This window comes from Ailuropoda melanoleuca, chromosome 10 (genome assembly GCF_002007445.2).
Source record: "Ailuropoda melanoleuca isolate Jingjing chromosome 10, ASM200744v2, whole genome shotgun sequence".
NCBI classification, from domain to species: Eukaryota; Metazoa; Chordata; class Mammalia; order Carnivora; family Ursidae; genus Ailuropoda; species Ailuropoda melanoleuca.
Window position 1 is genome coordinate 41,039,243 of NC_048227.1, and position 15,913 is coordinate 41,055,155.

Below are 15,913 nucleotides of genomic sequence, written 5' to 3' on the forward strand. Positions count from 1 at the left end.
TTCTGAAGTGAATGAACATTGTACAGGACGCAACTTAATGTCAACTCATCTATACTGTTCCACACAGTAAAAATAAAAGCTTTTCTCAGCTCAGGAGAGAATGTATCTTTTGAATGGCTGATCTCTATATAAATTCTACTTTTAGGAATGTCAGAATTTTGTAATGTGAACTAATATCCGCTAGGAATTAGCCCAAGTTTAAACAGAAGATACAAGAGAGACATGAGATGTCAAGTTGTTTAAATCTGCCCTATGGAATTATACAGTCATAATTACTTTTTACATGAAAGTAAAAGTGCTTTAAAGTAAAAAATACTTTGTAAAGGTATCACTAATATTACTAATACTTAATATCCAGGTAGAATATTCTACATTAGTTCCATTTTACCCATTTCCTTTGAAAAGTATCCTTCTGCCACAATGTAAACAAAAAACGGTCCATAAAATGGCAACATCAGACACATCATAATTTGCGGTATGGGCCCTTTAAATTGAGACCAAGTCTTTATTAACCCGAAGCTAGAGAGATTTTATTTGTTGCACATGCCCAAAGTAACTCACATTTTCTATAAGACTTGAAGAATTTTATTTAACATAGTGAGAGGTTTAATAACACATTCCAGACTATGCAGCGCTCTTCTGTGGCCGTTCACCAGCTGTTTTTATGACGATAACTCCGAGATCTGGAATGTGATGGAAAATGAGAGTGTTTTGCTGTTTGTGCTTTAGCTTCAGAATTGGTGTAGCCCTTGGGAGATTTACAAGGGGATCTTGCTATGGAGTCAGAATGCCTTCCGTGTGATTTTGATTTTGTTCCTGAGCTAGTCTGCTTTTGAGGTGAACTCGATTGTGATTTTCCTGTTGACTTAGACCTTTTTGGTAAGGACTTGGACCTTGACCGTCCTCTAGAGCCAGAATTCCTTCTTGGAGTTCTCGACTGCCTTGCTGAGGTAGACCGCCTTGGTAGTGATTTGGAGCGAGATTTAGATTGGCTATAAGAAAATCGCCTGTGTCGAGACCTGCAAATATTCATAATGTTAAGAGTATATATTTCACACAAAAACATATAATGAAAGGTTAAGAAACAGCAATTTCAGGAATTTACTTATTAGCTATGTTTTTCCTGGATAATCTAAAAGAAACTATTTTTATTTTGCATGCTTTTAGTTCAAACATAAGTAACAAGTTTGTAATATTTGTTATACTAGAATCTATGACCAAAAATTTTTTGCTTTGCTAGATTTATCTTATGATATGGATCAGTTCTGAAAAAGGCCCTGCATGTTTAATCTGGATTACATAACTCCCAAGAGGTATGAAAATCTGAAAGGAAAAAAAAAATTAAAGAAAGGGAGAGAAAGTAATTATTTAAAGTTTGTCAAATAATGCTTATAAAAACACACACAAAACCTAGATGCAGGACTTTTGAATCCTGCCGTGATAGAACAACATGTATTAGGCTAACCTTCCCATGGAAAAAGCTATATAAAGAAGCTAAACGACATTATAAAACAACTATTTAAAGGCATTGGAGAATAACCAACCCCAGGAGAACTTGAGGGGTTACAAGCCATGGCTCTTTTAACTAAGACCATTTTCCAAATGCTGGCAGGGGAAAACTGAACCCAACCAAAAAGTGGCTATTTGACTAAGGTGAAGACACAAATTAGGATTCAGACTTACCAAAATGGTTGGGACCGAAGAGGCAAAATCTCAGCGATGAGGGAATGGCAGACAAAAAAAATCTAAAATTTGCCTATAAATTCTCAAGTCACTGGCCATCTTTTAAGCTGTGCACGCACAGGATGAGACTCCAAGAAGTCAGCAAAAATAGCAGTTGGAGGATTCAAGAATTAAGCTGAAATTCTATCAGACACACAGTGCTGGGGAGAGAGGCTGGAGTTCAAGCTCCCAAAAGGTCGAGGAACCTTGAGTAACAACCCAGGCTTTCAATTAAGAACCCGGAAGGGCCATACCCTATAGGTAAGGACCACGCCCTAAGAGTAAGCGTGAAGCTAAAGTAAATCAGCCTTAACAATGCCTCAAACCAAGCCTTGACAGGATCAACGTGATTTGCCAGTACTCCTCCACCTGCTAGAAGAAAACAATCTTCTTTGGAGGATATCATCCAAAGTCGTGTAAGTTTTCATCAACAAAGTCCAACATTCAATAAAGAAATTATGAAGTATGTGAAAAATAGATAAAAATTACTAAAAGCTAAGGAAATAAAAGACAAAAAAACCAGACCCAAAGTAATATGGATATTGGCATTATTCAGACAAGAATTTTTAAAAATTACTATGACTAGTATGTTCAAGCAAGTAAGAAGAAAAGACATGCAAAACATTTAAAAATAGAGAAGTTCAAGAGAATACTGGAATATAGAAAAAAACAAATGGACATTTTAGAACTGAAAATATATTTCTGAAATTTAAGTCATTAGATCGATTTAACAGCAATCTAGACACAGCAGAAGAAAAAGTGAACTGAACTGTAAAACAGATTATTAGAAAAACATATATACTGAAACACAAGGAAAGAAAAAGAATTTTTAAGAAATCTTGAACAGAGCATAAGAGTTATGCAGTACATAGTCACAGTCAAAAAGAAAAGTTGAATGACACAGAAGCAGTATTTAAAGAGATAATGACCTAGAATTTTTCCAAATTAATGAAAGGTATCCTCACAATTTCAAGCAGCTCAGTAAACCCTGGAGAATAAGACACATTACCTTTATTTAATTATTTATTTAATTTTTTTTTTTAACAGCCCTGTTACAACAAGGCCTCGAAAAATTGGCTTAAGACCCAGAGTTGCTCCTCTCCATGGAAATCTTTTAGTAAAAGGTGAAAGATTTGTGTAATTTTTAGAGAAACCAGAGTATAAGACACATTACCTTCAAAGGAGCAACATTAAGACCGTCAGCTGACTATAAATACCAAGAAACAATATATTTTTTTAAGATTTTATTTATTTGACAGAGAGACAGCCAGCGAGAGAGGGAACACAGGCAGGGGGAGTGGGAGAGGAAGAAGCAGGCTCCCACTGAGCAGGGAGCCTGATGTGGGGCTCGATCCCAGGACCCTGGAATCACGCCCTGAGCTGAAGGCAGACGCTTAACGACTGAGCCACTCAGGTGCCCCTAGAATATTATTTTTAAAAGAGGGGGAAAAGGGGTGCCTGGTTTGCTCAGTCAGTAGAACATGAGACTCTTGATCTCAGTGTTGTGAGTTCAAGCCCCATATTGGGTGTAGAGATTACGTACGTACATACATACATACATACAAAAAGTCCCTGACAACCCAGAATTCTATCCCCAGTCAAAAAAATCCTTCAAAAGTGAATATAAAATGAAGATATGCTGAAAGAATTCACTGCTAGCAGACCTGTACTGTAAGAAATACTAAAAATTCTTTAGGCTGAAATAAAATAATCTCAGAAGCATGGAATTACAGGAAGGAATAAAGAACACTGGACAATATAAAAATATTGATCGAGAATATACGCTGGAATAAAAGCACAGGCTTTTAGAAATTACTAAATTTCAGGGCACCTGGGTGGCTCAGTCGTTTAAGCATCCGACTCTGGATTTAGGCTCAGGTCATGGTCTCAGGGTGGTAAGATCGAGCCCCATGTGAGGCTCCGTAATGAGCGTGGAGCCTACTTAAGATTCTCTCTCTCCCTCCTCTCCTCCCCCACACCTTCTCTCTCCCTCTCTTCAGGAAAAAAAGAAATTATTAAATTTCATTCTTCTTGTAGAAAGCCAAATGGGGGGCACCTTCAGCTTGGGTTGTGATCCCGGGGTCCTGGAATCAAGCCCCATGTTTGGCTCCTGGCTCAGTGGGGAGTCTGCTTCTGTCTGTCCCTCTGCTCATACTCTCTCTCTGTATCCCTCTGTCTCAAATGAATAAATAAAAACTTAAAAAAAAAAAAAAAGCCAAATGGGAAAATTGTCCTTCCGAAAAAAAATCCAACATAGAAAAAAAAAAAAAAAGGGATGCTATATTTGGACTAAAGAAGGCTGAGGGGCAATTTTTCAGGAATATGTGTACGTTCATTGAAGTATGAATTCAACAAAAATTTATGGAATACCTAACATGAGCTAGGGACTACTGCTAAGTGCTGGGGATATAAGCATGAGTAAGACAGAAGTCCTTGCCCCTCAGAGTTCATCATAATCCAGTGGGTAGCAAGAAACTAGTTTGTCTTTTTAATCCATATCCGCTAAAAACAAAATAAGAGACCTCTTTTTAGTCTAAGATAATACCACGTCTGCTGTATTTACTTATCGTATATGTTAGGCTTATACAAATTCTGCTTCATTTACATATACACACATCCACATATGTAGACACAAAATCTGATCCTTATGAATATAACAAGAGCTAGGTAAGATCTGCATTCTCTATAATACAATTTTACAAATGAAAAAACTGAGGTCAGGGAGGTTAAGCAATGATCTTAATAATGAGTACAAAGCAAACACTATCTTCTTATAAGATGTGGTCTGTTCTATTCCTGATACTCCATGATGATTTGGGACAACTGACATATTTTGTTTTTCCCCAGCTAAGCGTATTACTCAGAGAAAGAGAGTATTAGTATAAATGCTGATCATTCTTTTTTTTTTTTTTTTTTTAAGTAAACTACACCTAACGTGGGGCTCGAATTCATGACCCCAAGATCAAGAACGGCATACTCCACCAACTGAGCCAGCCAGGAGCCCCAGTGCTGATCTTTAAGAATAGAATTTACCTTTTTTTTTTTTTTTTAAGATTTTATTTATTTATTTATTAGAGAGAGAGTGAGCATGAGCAGGAGGAGAAGCAGAAGGAGATGGAGAAGCAGACTTCCTACTGAGCAGGGAGCCTGATACGGGGCTCCATCCCAGGACCCTGGGACTGGGATCATGACCTGAGCTGAAAGCAGACGCTTAACCGACTGAGCCACCCAGGTGCTGCAAGGACAGAATTTACCTTTAAATTCTACATGCCTATGAAAAAAATATAGCATTAAAACTCAAAATAAATAGTACAATTATTTAAGAATTTAGGCATGCCAGTACAATTTCTGTTATTATTTAAATAGCTTCACCAAGTAATTAATTTCCATCGTGATTTACTATTACTCTAAGAGAAACAAACTCCTGGCTAACAACATAGATAACCTACAAATATCTTTTTCTGAAAAACTTATTATTTTCATGTCTTCTTCTTATAATACCATACTTAGAATTTATTTTTGAAAATAACTTACCTTTTATAAATATATTGATTTACATTAATTTTAGGTTCAACCTCCTTTCACAAGTGATTATATTTCTTACAAGTTTTTAATCATCAGAACTTAAGATTTTTAATTATTGCATCAGTTAGGAAAATTTTATTTATTTAAAATTCCCCGGGGCACCTGGGTAGCTTAGTCTGTTAAGTGTCTGCCTTGGGCTCAGATCATGATCCCAGGGTCCTGGGATCGAGACCTGAGTAGGGCTCTTTGCTCAGCCGAAAGCCTGCTTCTCCCTCTCCCTCTGCCTGCCACTCCCCCTGCTTATGTGCGTGCGCTCTCTCTCTCTCTGTCAAAGAAATAAATAAGATCTTTAAAAATAAAATAAAATTCCTCATTTTGTTTGTCAAAGTGAACATTTTAAAATGTTTTTTTCTTCAGCACCTATTATTTTTCTATTAAAAAGGTTTAAAGTTAAGTCTGTCATGAAATAAAAACACTGGAAGGGATCCGATAAATCCAAGTAACAATACATTTCAAATAGAGAAGAGCATATCTTTTTTTTTGCTTTTTTTTAGAGAGAGAGAGAGAGAAAGGGCGGGGGGGATGGGAGGTAGAGGGGGAAGGGGAAGAAGGAAAGAGAGAATTTTAAGCACACTCCACACTCAGCGTGGAGCGGTACGCAGGGCTTGATCTCCCAACCCTGAGATCATGACCTGAGCCAAAATCAAGAGTCAGACACTTAACCGACTGAGCCACCCAGGCACCCTAAGAGTGTATCTTTCTAACAAAAGTTGATCTTTATGTATATTAAATAAAATTATTCTCATGGCCTGTTTTTGAAAACTCTTTAAAATGTCTTCCAGAAAAAGTAGAAAATTAAGTTTTCAATGCTCTTGCATTTTGTACTCACTCTTTGAGGCTATCAGACCGTCTCCTATTTCTTCCCCATGAAGAACTTCTACTTCGAGTTCTCCTTTGGCTGGGGCTTCTGGATCTCCTATGATCACTTGGAGAACAAGGGTGACGTTCTTTTGATTTCATTTGGCCTGGTGCTAGAATATGAAATAATTTATTACCTGAAAACCTCAGTAACAGCTATTTTAATAGTATTATTTTCTGAAAGAATTTGAAAAAAACAACTGTCATAGCTAAAACTCATTCTGCTGAATAATTAAGAACTAATGTTTAGTCACACTTACTTTTTCGATCACCTTGTGCAAACTGTATTTCAATCTGACGGCCACATACCCACTTTCTATTGAGGTTATAAAGTGCATCTTCAGCATCACGAACATCTTCAAATATGACTAGCTGTTAAGGATACTTTGAACGTCAGATATCAAGTAAAGATGTTATTTTTAAAGAGTTATTTACATGTGACATGAAATTAATAGGAAAAACAACTGCAAGTATTAAACTTACATCTCCTATATATATATATATATATGTATAAATATATATGTAAAATCCTATATATATATAAAATCAAAAAGAATTTCACTTTTATTATGAAAACAAATGCCCCCTTATGATTTAGAAGAATCGATCTAAAATTCAGAAGAACAGAAACAAACACGTTACTATACTTTTAACGTACACATTAGGGTAGTTGCAGTACGCATTGATAATGTGAAACAGGTTATGAGAAAAAAGTTAAGTCCAACCGTGACTAGTATTAAAAAATAAACTGTATAGGACTCACTCCCTTCTTTAAGATTTTTCACTGAAAAAATCAGCATGCAAAAGCCTTTATTCTAAAATTACAATTACTCTTTCACTAAAAGGTGTTTTAATTATGATGTTTAGGAGAAATTACTTCTTATAAACAAAACTGCACAAACACATGTGACCTAAAACATTATACCTTTAAAAATAATCATATTTACTTTTGAACCTACTACTTTAAAATACTTTTATGTTCTTATTACTTGGGATATAATTCTAAAAGAAACACAAATCAATATGTGAACATCTGGAATATACTAGTTTGTAATATCCCACTAAACTTCCTTATCTACATAAATTATATATTAAACCTAACTAAAACGGAAATAAACTATATAAAATGACTAAGTAGCTGTCTTTCAGGAGGTTGTTCACTGGCTTAATTTTTTTTAAATAGAAAACAGAAAAAGCTCAAGAAATGCAATACAAAATGAGACTTTGGCAATTACCTCAACGTCACTTGATCTTGAACCTTGACCTTTACTCTTTAAGGCTTGCAAGATGGACTTTATAAGAGCGAAGAACCAACAAAATCAGACTTGGCTTTGACTCTGGAACTCTGAATAAATGTAGGAAAGCCGAAGTCTCAACCTGGTGTTGGCTTTGTCTTTTGCTTGATAAAGACTTCCCCTCTTCCAGGTCTTTATATCTGTGTCCACCCTCCCTCTTTACTCCTTGATGCTCGAACTTTAGGTGCCTTTTTTCTCGCCTGCTCGGTTTATGCTTGGATTCTAGCTAACAGGTTGGTTCAAACTGGGGGGCGCTTGCCAGCTACTGTGGACTGCTTTAGATTTTCTGAGATAAAGAAATAAACACATTTAATTAGGCAATATTAATCTCATGTAACATACGCTCCTGAATACACGTGCGTATCTGCACACGTATACAGTACATTCACACGCACACAGTAAAACAAAGGATATTGAACATAAGCAAATCCTCTTGGGCGGCGGGTGTAGAAGTCAAGTGGAATGTAAACGTCTACTATAGGGCCATATCGACCAAACTCACGGCGCAAGTCCTCAGGCCTGAAGTGTTTTAGAAATAAGGCAAAGAAATATGAATATCTAGATTAAAATATTTTGCCTACGGAAATCCAGTTGAAACCTTCAAAACAAAGTATATTATCTAGACTAGCATTATCTAAAATTGTCGTAAGAATCACCCAGGGGTTAGAAAGGAGGAAAAAAGAAAAATCCTCAGGCCTCACTTTTGGAGGTTCTGATTTAAAAGATCTGGATTAGGGGCTGGAAATCTGTATTTTTTTTCTTAAAGATTTCATTTATTTATTTGACAGAGAAAGAGAGACAGCCAGTGAGAGAGGGAACACAGGCAGGGGGAATGGGAGAGGAAGAAGCAGGCTCCCAGCAGAGCAGGGAGCCCGATGCGGGGTTCGATCCCAGGACCCTGGGATCACGCCCTGAGCCGAAGGCAGACGCTTAACAACTAAGCCACACGGGTGCCCCTGGAAATCTGTATTTTTATAAGCACTCCAGATGATTATTATGCTTAATCAGACTGGGGAAACAATGACCCAGGAAAGTTATTATCCAGCTTTGAAAGTTTTTTCTAGGGGCGCTTGGGTGGCTCAGTCGTTAAACGTCTGCCTTCGGCTCAGGGCATGATCCCGGCGTTATGGGATCGAGCCCCACATCAGGCTTCTCTGTTGGGAGCCTGCTTCTTCCTCTCCCACTCCCCCTGCTTGTGTTCCCTCTCTCGCTGGCTGTCTCTGTCAAATAAATAAATAAAATCTTTAAAAAAAAAAAAGCTTTTTCTATTACAACATATTTTAATTGTCAATATAAATAGTTGTAACTATTAACCCTATTTCATTAAGAACACATTCATTTGCCTCACTATAATTTCATGTTTATGTTAATTTTGTTTTCAGATCACAAGAATTAGATTCTAAAGAAGTCCTAAAATTATTTCTCAGGCTTTAAAGAAAAATGGATGTTTTACTTTTAAACATAAAGCAAAATAACTACTGTATTTTTAAATCTGATGAATATTTTTAAACCTCCTACTATATGTGATAGGTAGTAAAGAGGGGACACCAAAGGAATATGAAGCATACTTGTCCTCACGGAGCAACAATCTAACTCAAGAGACAAAACACACAGCATTTATAGCTGACAATTACAGTGCATTTATCATCGGGCCACTGTTCACCTTAAGACCGCTTAATTCTCACAACAATCCTATGGTTGTTTACAGATGAGGGCACAGACAGATGAATTCACCTAAGGTCACCAAGCCAGCAAACGACAGAACTAGAATCAAACTCCCACAACCTGACACTAGTCTGTGTTCTTAACCGCTACACGCTACTGCCTCATGGAGATCTTAGAGGTTCAACACCAAGTTATGAGCATAAAGCATGGCTCTTCCGAAGTAAGAATACTTCAAAAATATACGATGCAGAAAGAAGACTCAAAGATGACTGCAAAGCTGCTAGCTTGGGCAAATGGAAGAAAGATGGTGTCAGTGACAAAAATCAGACAGCTGGAAAAGACAGGTTGAAGAGGGAGGAGGCAAAAGAAATGTCGGATTTGAGGTGATGGTAGCACGTCCATGAGAGTTCTACAGATGGGGTTCAGCTGGTTCAGCAGGCAGAGCATGCAACTCTTGATCTCTGGGTTCTAAGTTCAAACCCTACGTTGGGTATAGAGGTTACTTAAAAAATAAAATCTTTAGTAAGAGTCCTGTAAACAACAGAAAATTACAATTATACAAATTAATTTCATTTTCTTCTCCAGACTAGAAGTCAGTGATTAAAGTCAGAGATGTGAGGGGCACCTGGGTGGCTCAGTCAGTTAAGCATCGCCTTTGGCTCAGGTCACCGTCCCAAGGTCCTGGGATCCAGTCCCGCATCAGGCTCTACTTCTCCCTCTGCCTGCTGCTCCCCCTGCTTGTGCACTCTCTCTCTCACAAATAATCTTTAAAAAAATAAAGCTAGAGATGTGAATTCAACTATGATTAAATGTCCACTATACACCAGACAGTGCAGTTGACATAACATACTTTATATTTTTATTGTTTATTTTTATTTAATAATTACTATAAAACATTTAATTGTCTGCCTTCCCTGAAACTATTACATTTAGAGGGTAGTGACAATGTCTTTTTCTTTCATTTATTCATTCAACAAACACTTATTGAGCACCTACTATGAGCAGACTCTAGGGATGTGATGGAGAACAAGGAAAACAATTCCTGCTACCACAGAACATGGAAAAGAGAATAATGACTCTCAACCATTCCTGAATATTGGAATCATCTGTGAAGGAAATGTTATAGAAACAGGTACTCCAGCATGATGCATTAACCCTGGACGTAATTAGTGCTTCCCATGGTGGGCCCCAGTTAGGTTTAATTTTTTTAAGGGTTTCACAGGCAATTCTGAGAATCAGTGCTGAGGATCACTTTTAAAATGGGAATCTTTACTAGTGTACCGAGCATGGTTGTTTGACACAAAGTAGGCACTCAAAATATTAAGTTACCATTTGATATTACCGTTACCCATTTAATAGTCAAGGAGACTGAGAATAAGAGAAATTACCTTGCCCAGAGGTGCACAGGGCCAGCAGCAAGCTAGAATTCAAATGAATATTTTCTGAGACAATTAATTCCATCCACCAAATGTGAGTGGCTGATAGGAAAAGGATCCTAGATAGTATAAAAGGAAGTTGGAACAATGTGTGTCATGGAGGCTTGGAATCCCAGAAGCCAAAGATGGTGGGAGTATGAAGGAGCCAAACTTCTTAAGAGAGCTGGCTCCCATTCACTGTTACCACTCCTCCACCTGTTAGCTGTTGTTTTGTCCTCATTTTTGTATTTTTGGTGTCATCTATTTTGACATTCAGAAAATAGAGCATAAAACAAACACCTATGTATCTACCAACTTTATTTATTTATTGTATTTATTGTATCTCATTACTTGTCATCTTGTTCAGTAACTGTTGTTTTGTAAAAAAAACATTTATTGTATCTCAATACTTGTCATCTTTTTCAGTAATTGTTTTTTTTTTAAATGAGACGTTTACATTTAAATTCTTCTACCTTAGAAACAATCATCAGTATTCATCATTCCTCTGCATAACTTTGTAATATTTTTTAAGATTTTATTTTTTAAGTAATCTCTACACACAACATGGAGCTTGAACTCAAAACCTTAAGATCAAGAGTCACAGGCTCTACTGAGACTGAGCCAGCATATATGAGCTGAGCAGGGAGCCCGATGTAGGGCTCGATCCCAGGACTCTGGGATCATGACCTGAGCCAAAAGCAGACGCTTAACCAACTGAGCCACCCAGGCATCCCTGTGTATATGTTTTGTGAATATTTTCTCTCATCTGTAGCTTGCCTATTTTCTTAATGGTATTTTTTAATGAACAGAAATTTTAATTTTAGAGAAATCTACTTTATCAATACTCTTTTTTCTTTTATGGTAATTGCTTTTTTTGTCCTGTAAGAAATTTTTGCATATCCCCACGTCTTGAAGATATACTATGTTTTCTTCTAAAAGCTTTATGTTGTTATCTTTTCCATTTCAACTGATGATCCAGCTCAAATTATGATGTGAGGTAGAGGCCGTGGTTCATTTTTTTTCCAGTATGAATAATCTAGTTGTTGCAGCACCATTTCTTGAAAAGATTTTCCTTTCTCCACTGGACTGCTTTGGTACCCTCGTCAAAAATCATTTGCCTCTGTATGTGTGGATTATTTATGGACTCTATTCTGTTTTATTGATTTATTTGTCTATACTCTGGCCAATTTCACACAGCCTTGATTAGTATATTTTTAGTAAGTCTTATGTCAGGTAGTATAAGTGATCTTCAGTGATCTTTTTCTAGATTATTTAGGCTATTCTAGATTCTTTGTATATCAATGTATTTTAGAATTAACTTGTCAATTTCTGTTTATTTATTTGTTTTTTCTAAGTTTATTTTTTTCAGTAATCTCTATACCCAATGTGGGGCTCAAACTCAGGACTCCAAGATCAGGAGTCACACACTCTTCTGAGCCAGCCAGGCACCCCCAGTTTCTGTTTTTAAACAGCCTTTGATCAGGAATGCCTTGAAGCTATAATACAATCAATATGGGAGAAAACTGATAACTTAATATTTTGTCTTCCAGTCCAAGAACATAGTATATCTATCAATTTATGCTGTCTTCTTTAATTTCTCTTGGCACTGCATTGTAGTTTTTAGTGCAAAGGTTTTTATTACATGTTTTTTTGTTGTTGTTGTTCTTAAACTTATTGCCAGGTCTGCTTTTTGATACTAAGGCAAATGAAATTGTTTTTAAAAAATTCATTATTTTCAATTGTTTGCTGCTAATATATAGATTTTTCATAAGTTCATCTTGTATCTAATAATTTACTAAAACTTATTAGTTACTGTAGTTTTATGTAAACATGTCACCTAAGAATAGGGGCAAATTTTGCTTCTATCTTTACTATTTTTTATGTCTTTTATTTTTCTTGCCTTGTTACACTGGTTAGGACCTGCAACAAAATGATGAACTGAGGTTCTGTGAGTGGGCATCACTGGCTTATTTTTGAAATTATTTATTTATTTATTTATTTATTTGAGAGAGAGAGAGAGAGCCGGGGCAGCAGCAGAGGGAGAAAATCTCAAGCCAACTCCACACTAAGCTCAGAGCCCAACATGGGGCTCAATCTAACAACCCTGAGATCATGTCCTGAGGCGAAATCAAGAAGTGGATGCTTAACTGACTAAGCCACCCAGGTGTCCCTAGCTTGTTCTGATTTTAGGTGGAAAGCATTCAGTTTTTACCATTAAGTATCTTGTTAGCTATAGGCTTTGCATACATGCCATTTATTGGACTGGGGAAGTTCCCTTCTATTCGTAATTTGCTGACACTTTTTCTCATGAATCTTGTTGAATTCTGTTTAATGCTTTTTCTATACCACCATCAATATCAATATCAATATAGCCTTACATACACTGTACCCAAAAAATACTTCTATGTCCAAAAGAGGGTATCTGATGGCTGCTCCAAAACTGACATGATTATTATGCATCCAAATGAGAATGTTATATTTGGGATTTGGACATTACTTTGTTCCATTAGAAAACTATATCTGACATTTAAAAAAATTACTCTTCTTCAGGGTAAAAAAAAAGATATTAAAGTATTCTTCCTGATCAAGATCTTGCTTCAACAGTGAAAAGAAAAATAATACAATTATAACATCACAAAATGTGTTTTTTTTAAAGATTGAATTTATTTTTTTAAGTAATCTCTACAACCAATGTGGGGCTCTAACCTACAACCCCAAGATCAAGAGTTGCACGTTCCACCAACTGAACCAGCCAGGCGCCCCTTTAAAAATTTTTAAATCTTTCTTTGGTTCTTGTACTCAATTTCATTCCTAACAAATTTTATGCTAAGCCATAATATCTTTTAATGTCTGTGCTTTATGGCATATATTAAAGTGATACTGCAAAGAAACATTTTAAATAAAATTTGGCTTTGTTATAAGACTAACATTTTATTAAATAAAATTTGAAAACAGGAAAAAGAAAACCACTCAAATGCATTTCTTTCCAGGCTCATTTTCTGTAGTTTTTCCTTTCTTCATTTATTAGTATAATTGAAATCACACCATACAGATAATTTTATGCCGTTTAACATTTATCCCAATGATTTTCTTTATAAACGTACTGTTAAAAGCTAATTTAAAGTGTCCAGTTGCCATATTGCTAATTAACTTACACTGCATGCCACCTCGTACAAAAAAGCTTTTATTTTTAAAAGATTTATTTATTTGACAGAGTGCGCATGCCAGCAAGTGCGTGTGTGCAAGAGTATAAGCAGGGGGAGCTGCAGGCTCCCTGGTGAGCAGGAGGCCCAACGCAGGACTTGATCCCAGGACCCTGAGATCATGGCCTGAGCCAAAGGCAGACACCTAACCGACTGAGCGGCCCAGGTGCCACCAAAAAAGTTTTCAATACAGTTTACCTGTAATGATTCTACCTTCAGAAAACTACTCAGTAGCTGTGCAATTTTAGGTAAGATACTTAATTTCTAGGGGCACCTGGGTGGCTCAAGTCGGTTATGCCTCTGCCTTCAGCTCAGCTCATGATCCCAGGGTCCTGCCTCAGGTTCCTGCTCAGCGGGGAGCCTGCTTCTCCCTCTTCTCTCAGCTCATGCTCTCTCTCTCTCTGTCGCTCTCTCTCAAATAAGTAAAATCTTAAAAAAAAAAAAAAAAGAAACTTAATTTCTCCAAGCCTCAGTTTCTAATCTGTAAAATGGGATTAACGAAGGATATACATTATAGGGTTACTGTGAAAATTCAGTAAGATAATATACAAGGTGTTTAGTACAGTGCTTAGCACATGGTGAATACTCAACAAATGTCAGCAATTACTATTCCATTAATACAAACCTAGGTGATTGCCCCCAGTGGCAGTGCTAAAAAGTGGTGAAAAAAAAATTGTAAAAGGAAATCAACAAATCTCAGTTTTCAGTCTTGATTACTCATGGTGGGTTATCTAGATCAGAGATCACGTGTCACCTGCTGATGTGTTTTATTTGGCCAGCAGAATGTTTAAAAAATTTTTAAGGTGTGCTGAAACATGAAACTGCCCATATTTTACATCTACAAAAGTGGGAATCTCATATGATTCAACTTAATAAATGCCAACATTTTAAAACACAGTTTACACACACAGTTTTCTGACTTCTTTAGAAAATTAGGATGATGTGCAACAAGTCCAAATGTCTACATGGTAGTTATTAGCTGGAGCTAGTAGTACCAGCTGCCGTCCCCTTTAGATGGCACCTGTTCCTTTGTATTTCCTCCAGCCCACACCATCCTACTGTGCCTTATAACCTGACAACTTCACTCATTCATATTACCCTGGCTGGCTGGCCATTAGAATTGGAAACCTCTTTTTTTTTTTTTTGTAGACACTGGAGAGGCTTGATGCTTATTTAGCATTCAAGTGGTCTGTTTAACTGTGGCAATTTTTTTTTTACCCTTCCCAAATGATTAATTTTGCTTGTTTTTTAGGTAATGTATTGACAATTAGGTTGAGAGGAGAAGTATAAACACAAGCATCTTTTAGATGTTAATTAAGCATATTAACTCACAATGTGTAACTGTGATGTACATAATAATAGGGATCAAATAAAAAAATATTTAACATTTACTCTTCTGAGGTAAATTATGATTACTGCATATGGCTCTGGAGTCAAGGGCTCCAGCATATTTGTAGCCATGAAGCCCCAGGTAAATCATTAAAACTCTGAGCTTCAGCTTTTCCTTATGTACAACAAAGATAATACTGCATACCTAAAAGGGTTGAGCGGGGGGTAAATTAAGTAAGCCCAGTGAAACGGAAACGTCTCTTAATGCCCCTATCCCACTCTCCGTCATTCCCTCTGGCGCCTATTAAGGGAGAAAGTGCTTTATGAAGCAGTCATTCCTTAATATTTATGTTTAAGCACTATATAGACAAAAATTCTCAAGGCGGGGAGAAGAATGCGTGTACTGAAAGCATCACACTTGACCAGGGAAGTCTATTCAAACCGTTATCATGGGTGTTTATATTGTACTCCGAAGTTTATAGAAAAAACATCTAAATCTCATTCACTGAAGCCACCCTTCGTATTGTGTAACAAATAAAATTTCACCGGCATCCCCTGTAAGTAGACCAGACTGAAGGAACTGAAATTGTAAGGCCCAAGGTACGCATTATTTTATACCTTCTCACCAGCCCCAATTCTTCTTCATCTAGGACGCAGGACGCGCAGCTTTAACGGGGCACGGCGACAAAGGGGCCAAGCGAAAACACTCGGTCAGGGCCACGGAGGGACCTCGGCTACCGGGAGAGCAGCAGCCCGCGCGCCGCCGGTGCTCGAGCAGGGGATGGGCACCGATCCCCCGGGCGCCGGGCCCTGCCGCGGGTGTGCGCCGCGCCCGGGCGGG

At 37.1% G+C, this 15,913-nt stretch overlaps 1 protein-coding gene and 1 non-coding gene across 6 annotated transcripts; both read right to left on the bottom strand.

Annotated features, from left to right (window-relative positions):
- Nucleotides 1-9: 9 nt before the first annotated feature.
- On the bottom strand, nucleotides 10-15,812 carry SRSF12 (serine and arginine rich splicing factor 12). Of its 5 annotated transcripts, none has more exons than XM_034670804.1 (5): nucleotides 15,691-15,812; nucleotides 7,875-7,979; nucleotides 6,426-6,527; nucleotides 6,137-6,278; nucleotides 10-1,019 (listed from the first exon to the last, which is right to left on the bottom strand). In XM_034670804.1, exons 2-5 carry the CDS (start codon nucleotides 7,879-7,881, stop codon nucleotides 650-652), a joined length of 621 nt encoding a protein of 206 aa, XP_034526695.1. In that variant the 5' UTR covers nucleotides 7,882-7,979; nucleotides 15,691-15,812; the 3' UTR covers nucleotides 10-649. The 5 variants fall into 5 exon arrangements, with proteins under 5 accessions (XP_034526695.1, XP_034526697.1, XP_034526699.1 ...); XM_034670806.1 differs by lacking the exon at nucleotides 7,875-7,979 and adding an exon at nucleotides 7,401-7,746 and having other exon boundaries at nucleotides 6,426-6,537; nucleotides 15,691-15,802; XM_034670808.1 differs by lacking the exon at nucleotides 15,691-15,812 and having other exon boundaries at nucleotides 7,873-7,999.
- On the bottom strand, nucleotides 2,768-2,884 carry LOC117804279. Its single transcript, XR_004628621.1, has one exon. It is a non-coding gene; the product is annotated as a U5 spliceosomal RNA (small nuclear RNA).
- Nucleotides 15,813-15,913: the final 101 nt, after the last annotated feature.

Coding starts and splice junctions, on each gene's coding strand:
- SRSF12 (XM_034670804.1), bottom strand. Junction 6,279..6,425: donor TGCACAAGGTGATCGAAAAA/GTAAGTGTGACT, acceptor TTCATATTCTAG/CACCAGGCCAAATGAAATCA. Junction 1,020..6,136: donor CGGTCTGATAGCCTCAAAGA/GTGAGTACAAAA, acceptor GAATATTTGCAG/GTCTCGACACAGGCGATTTT.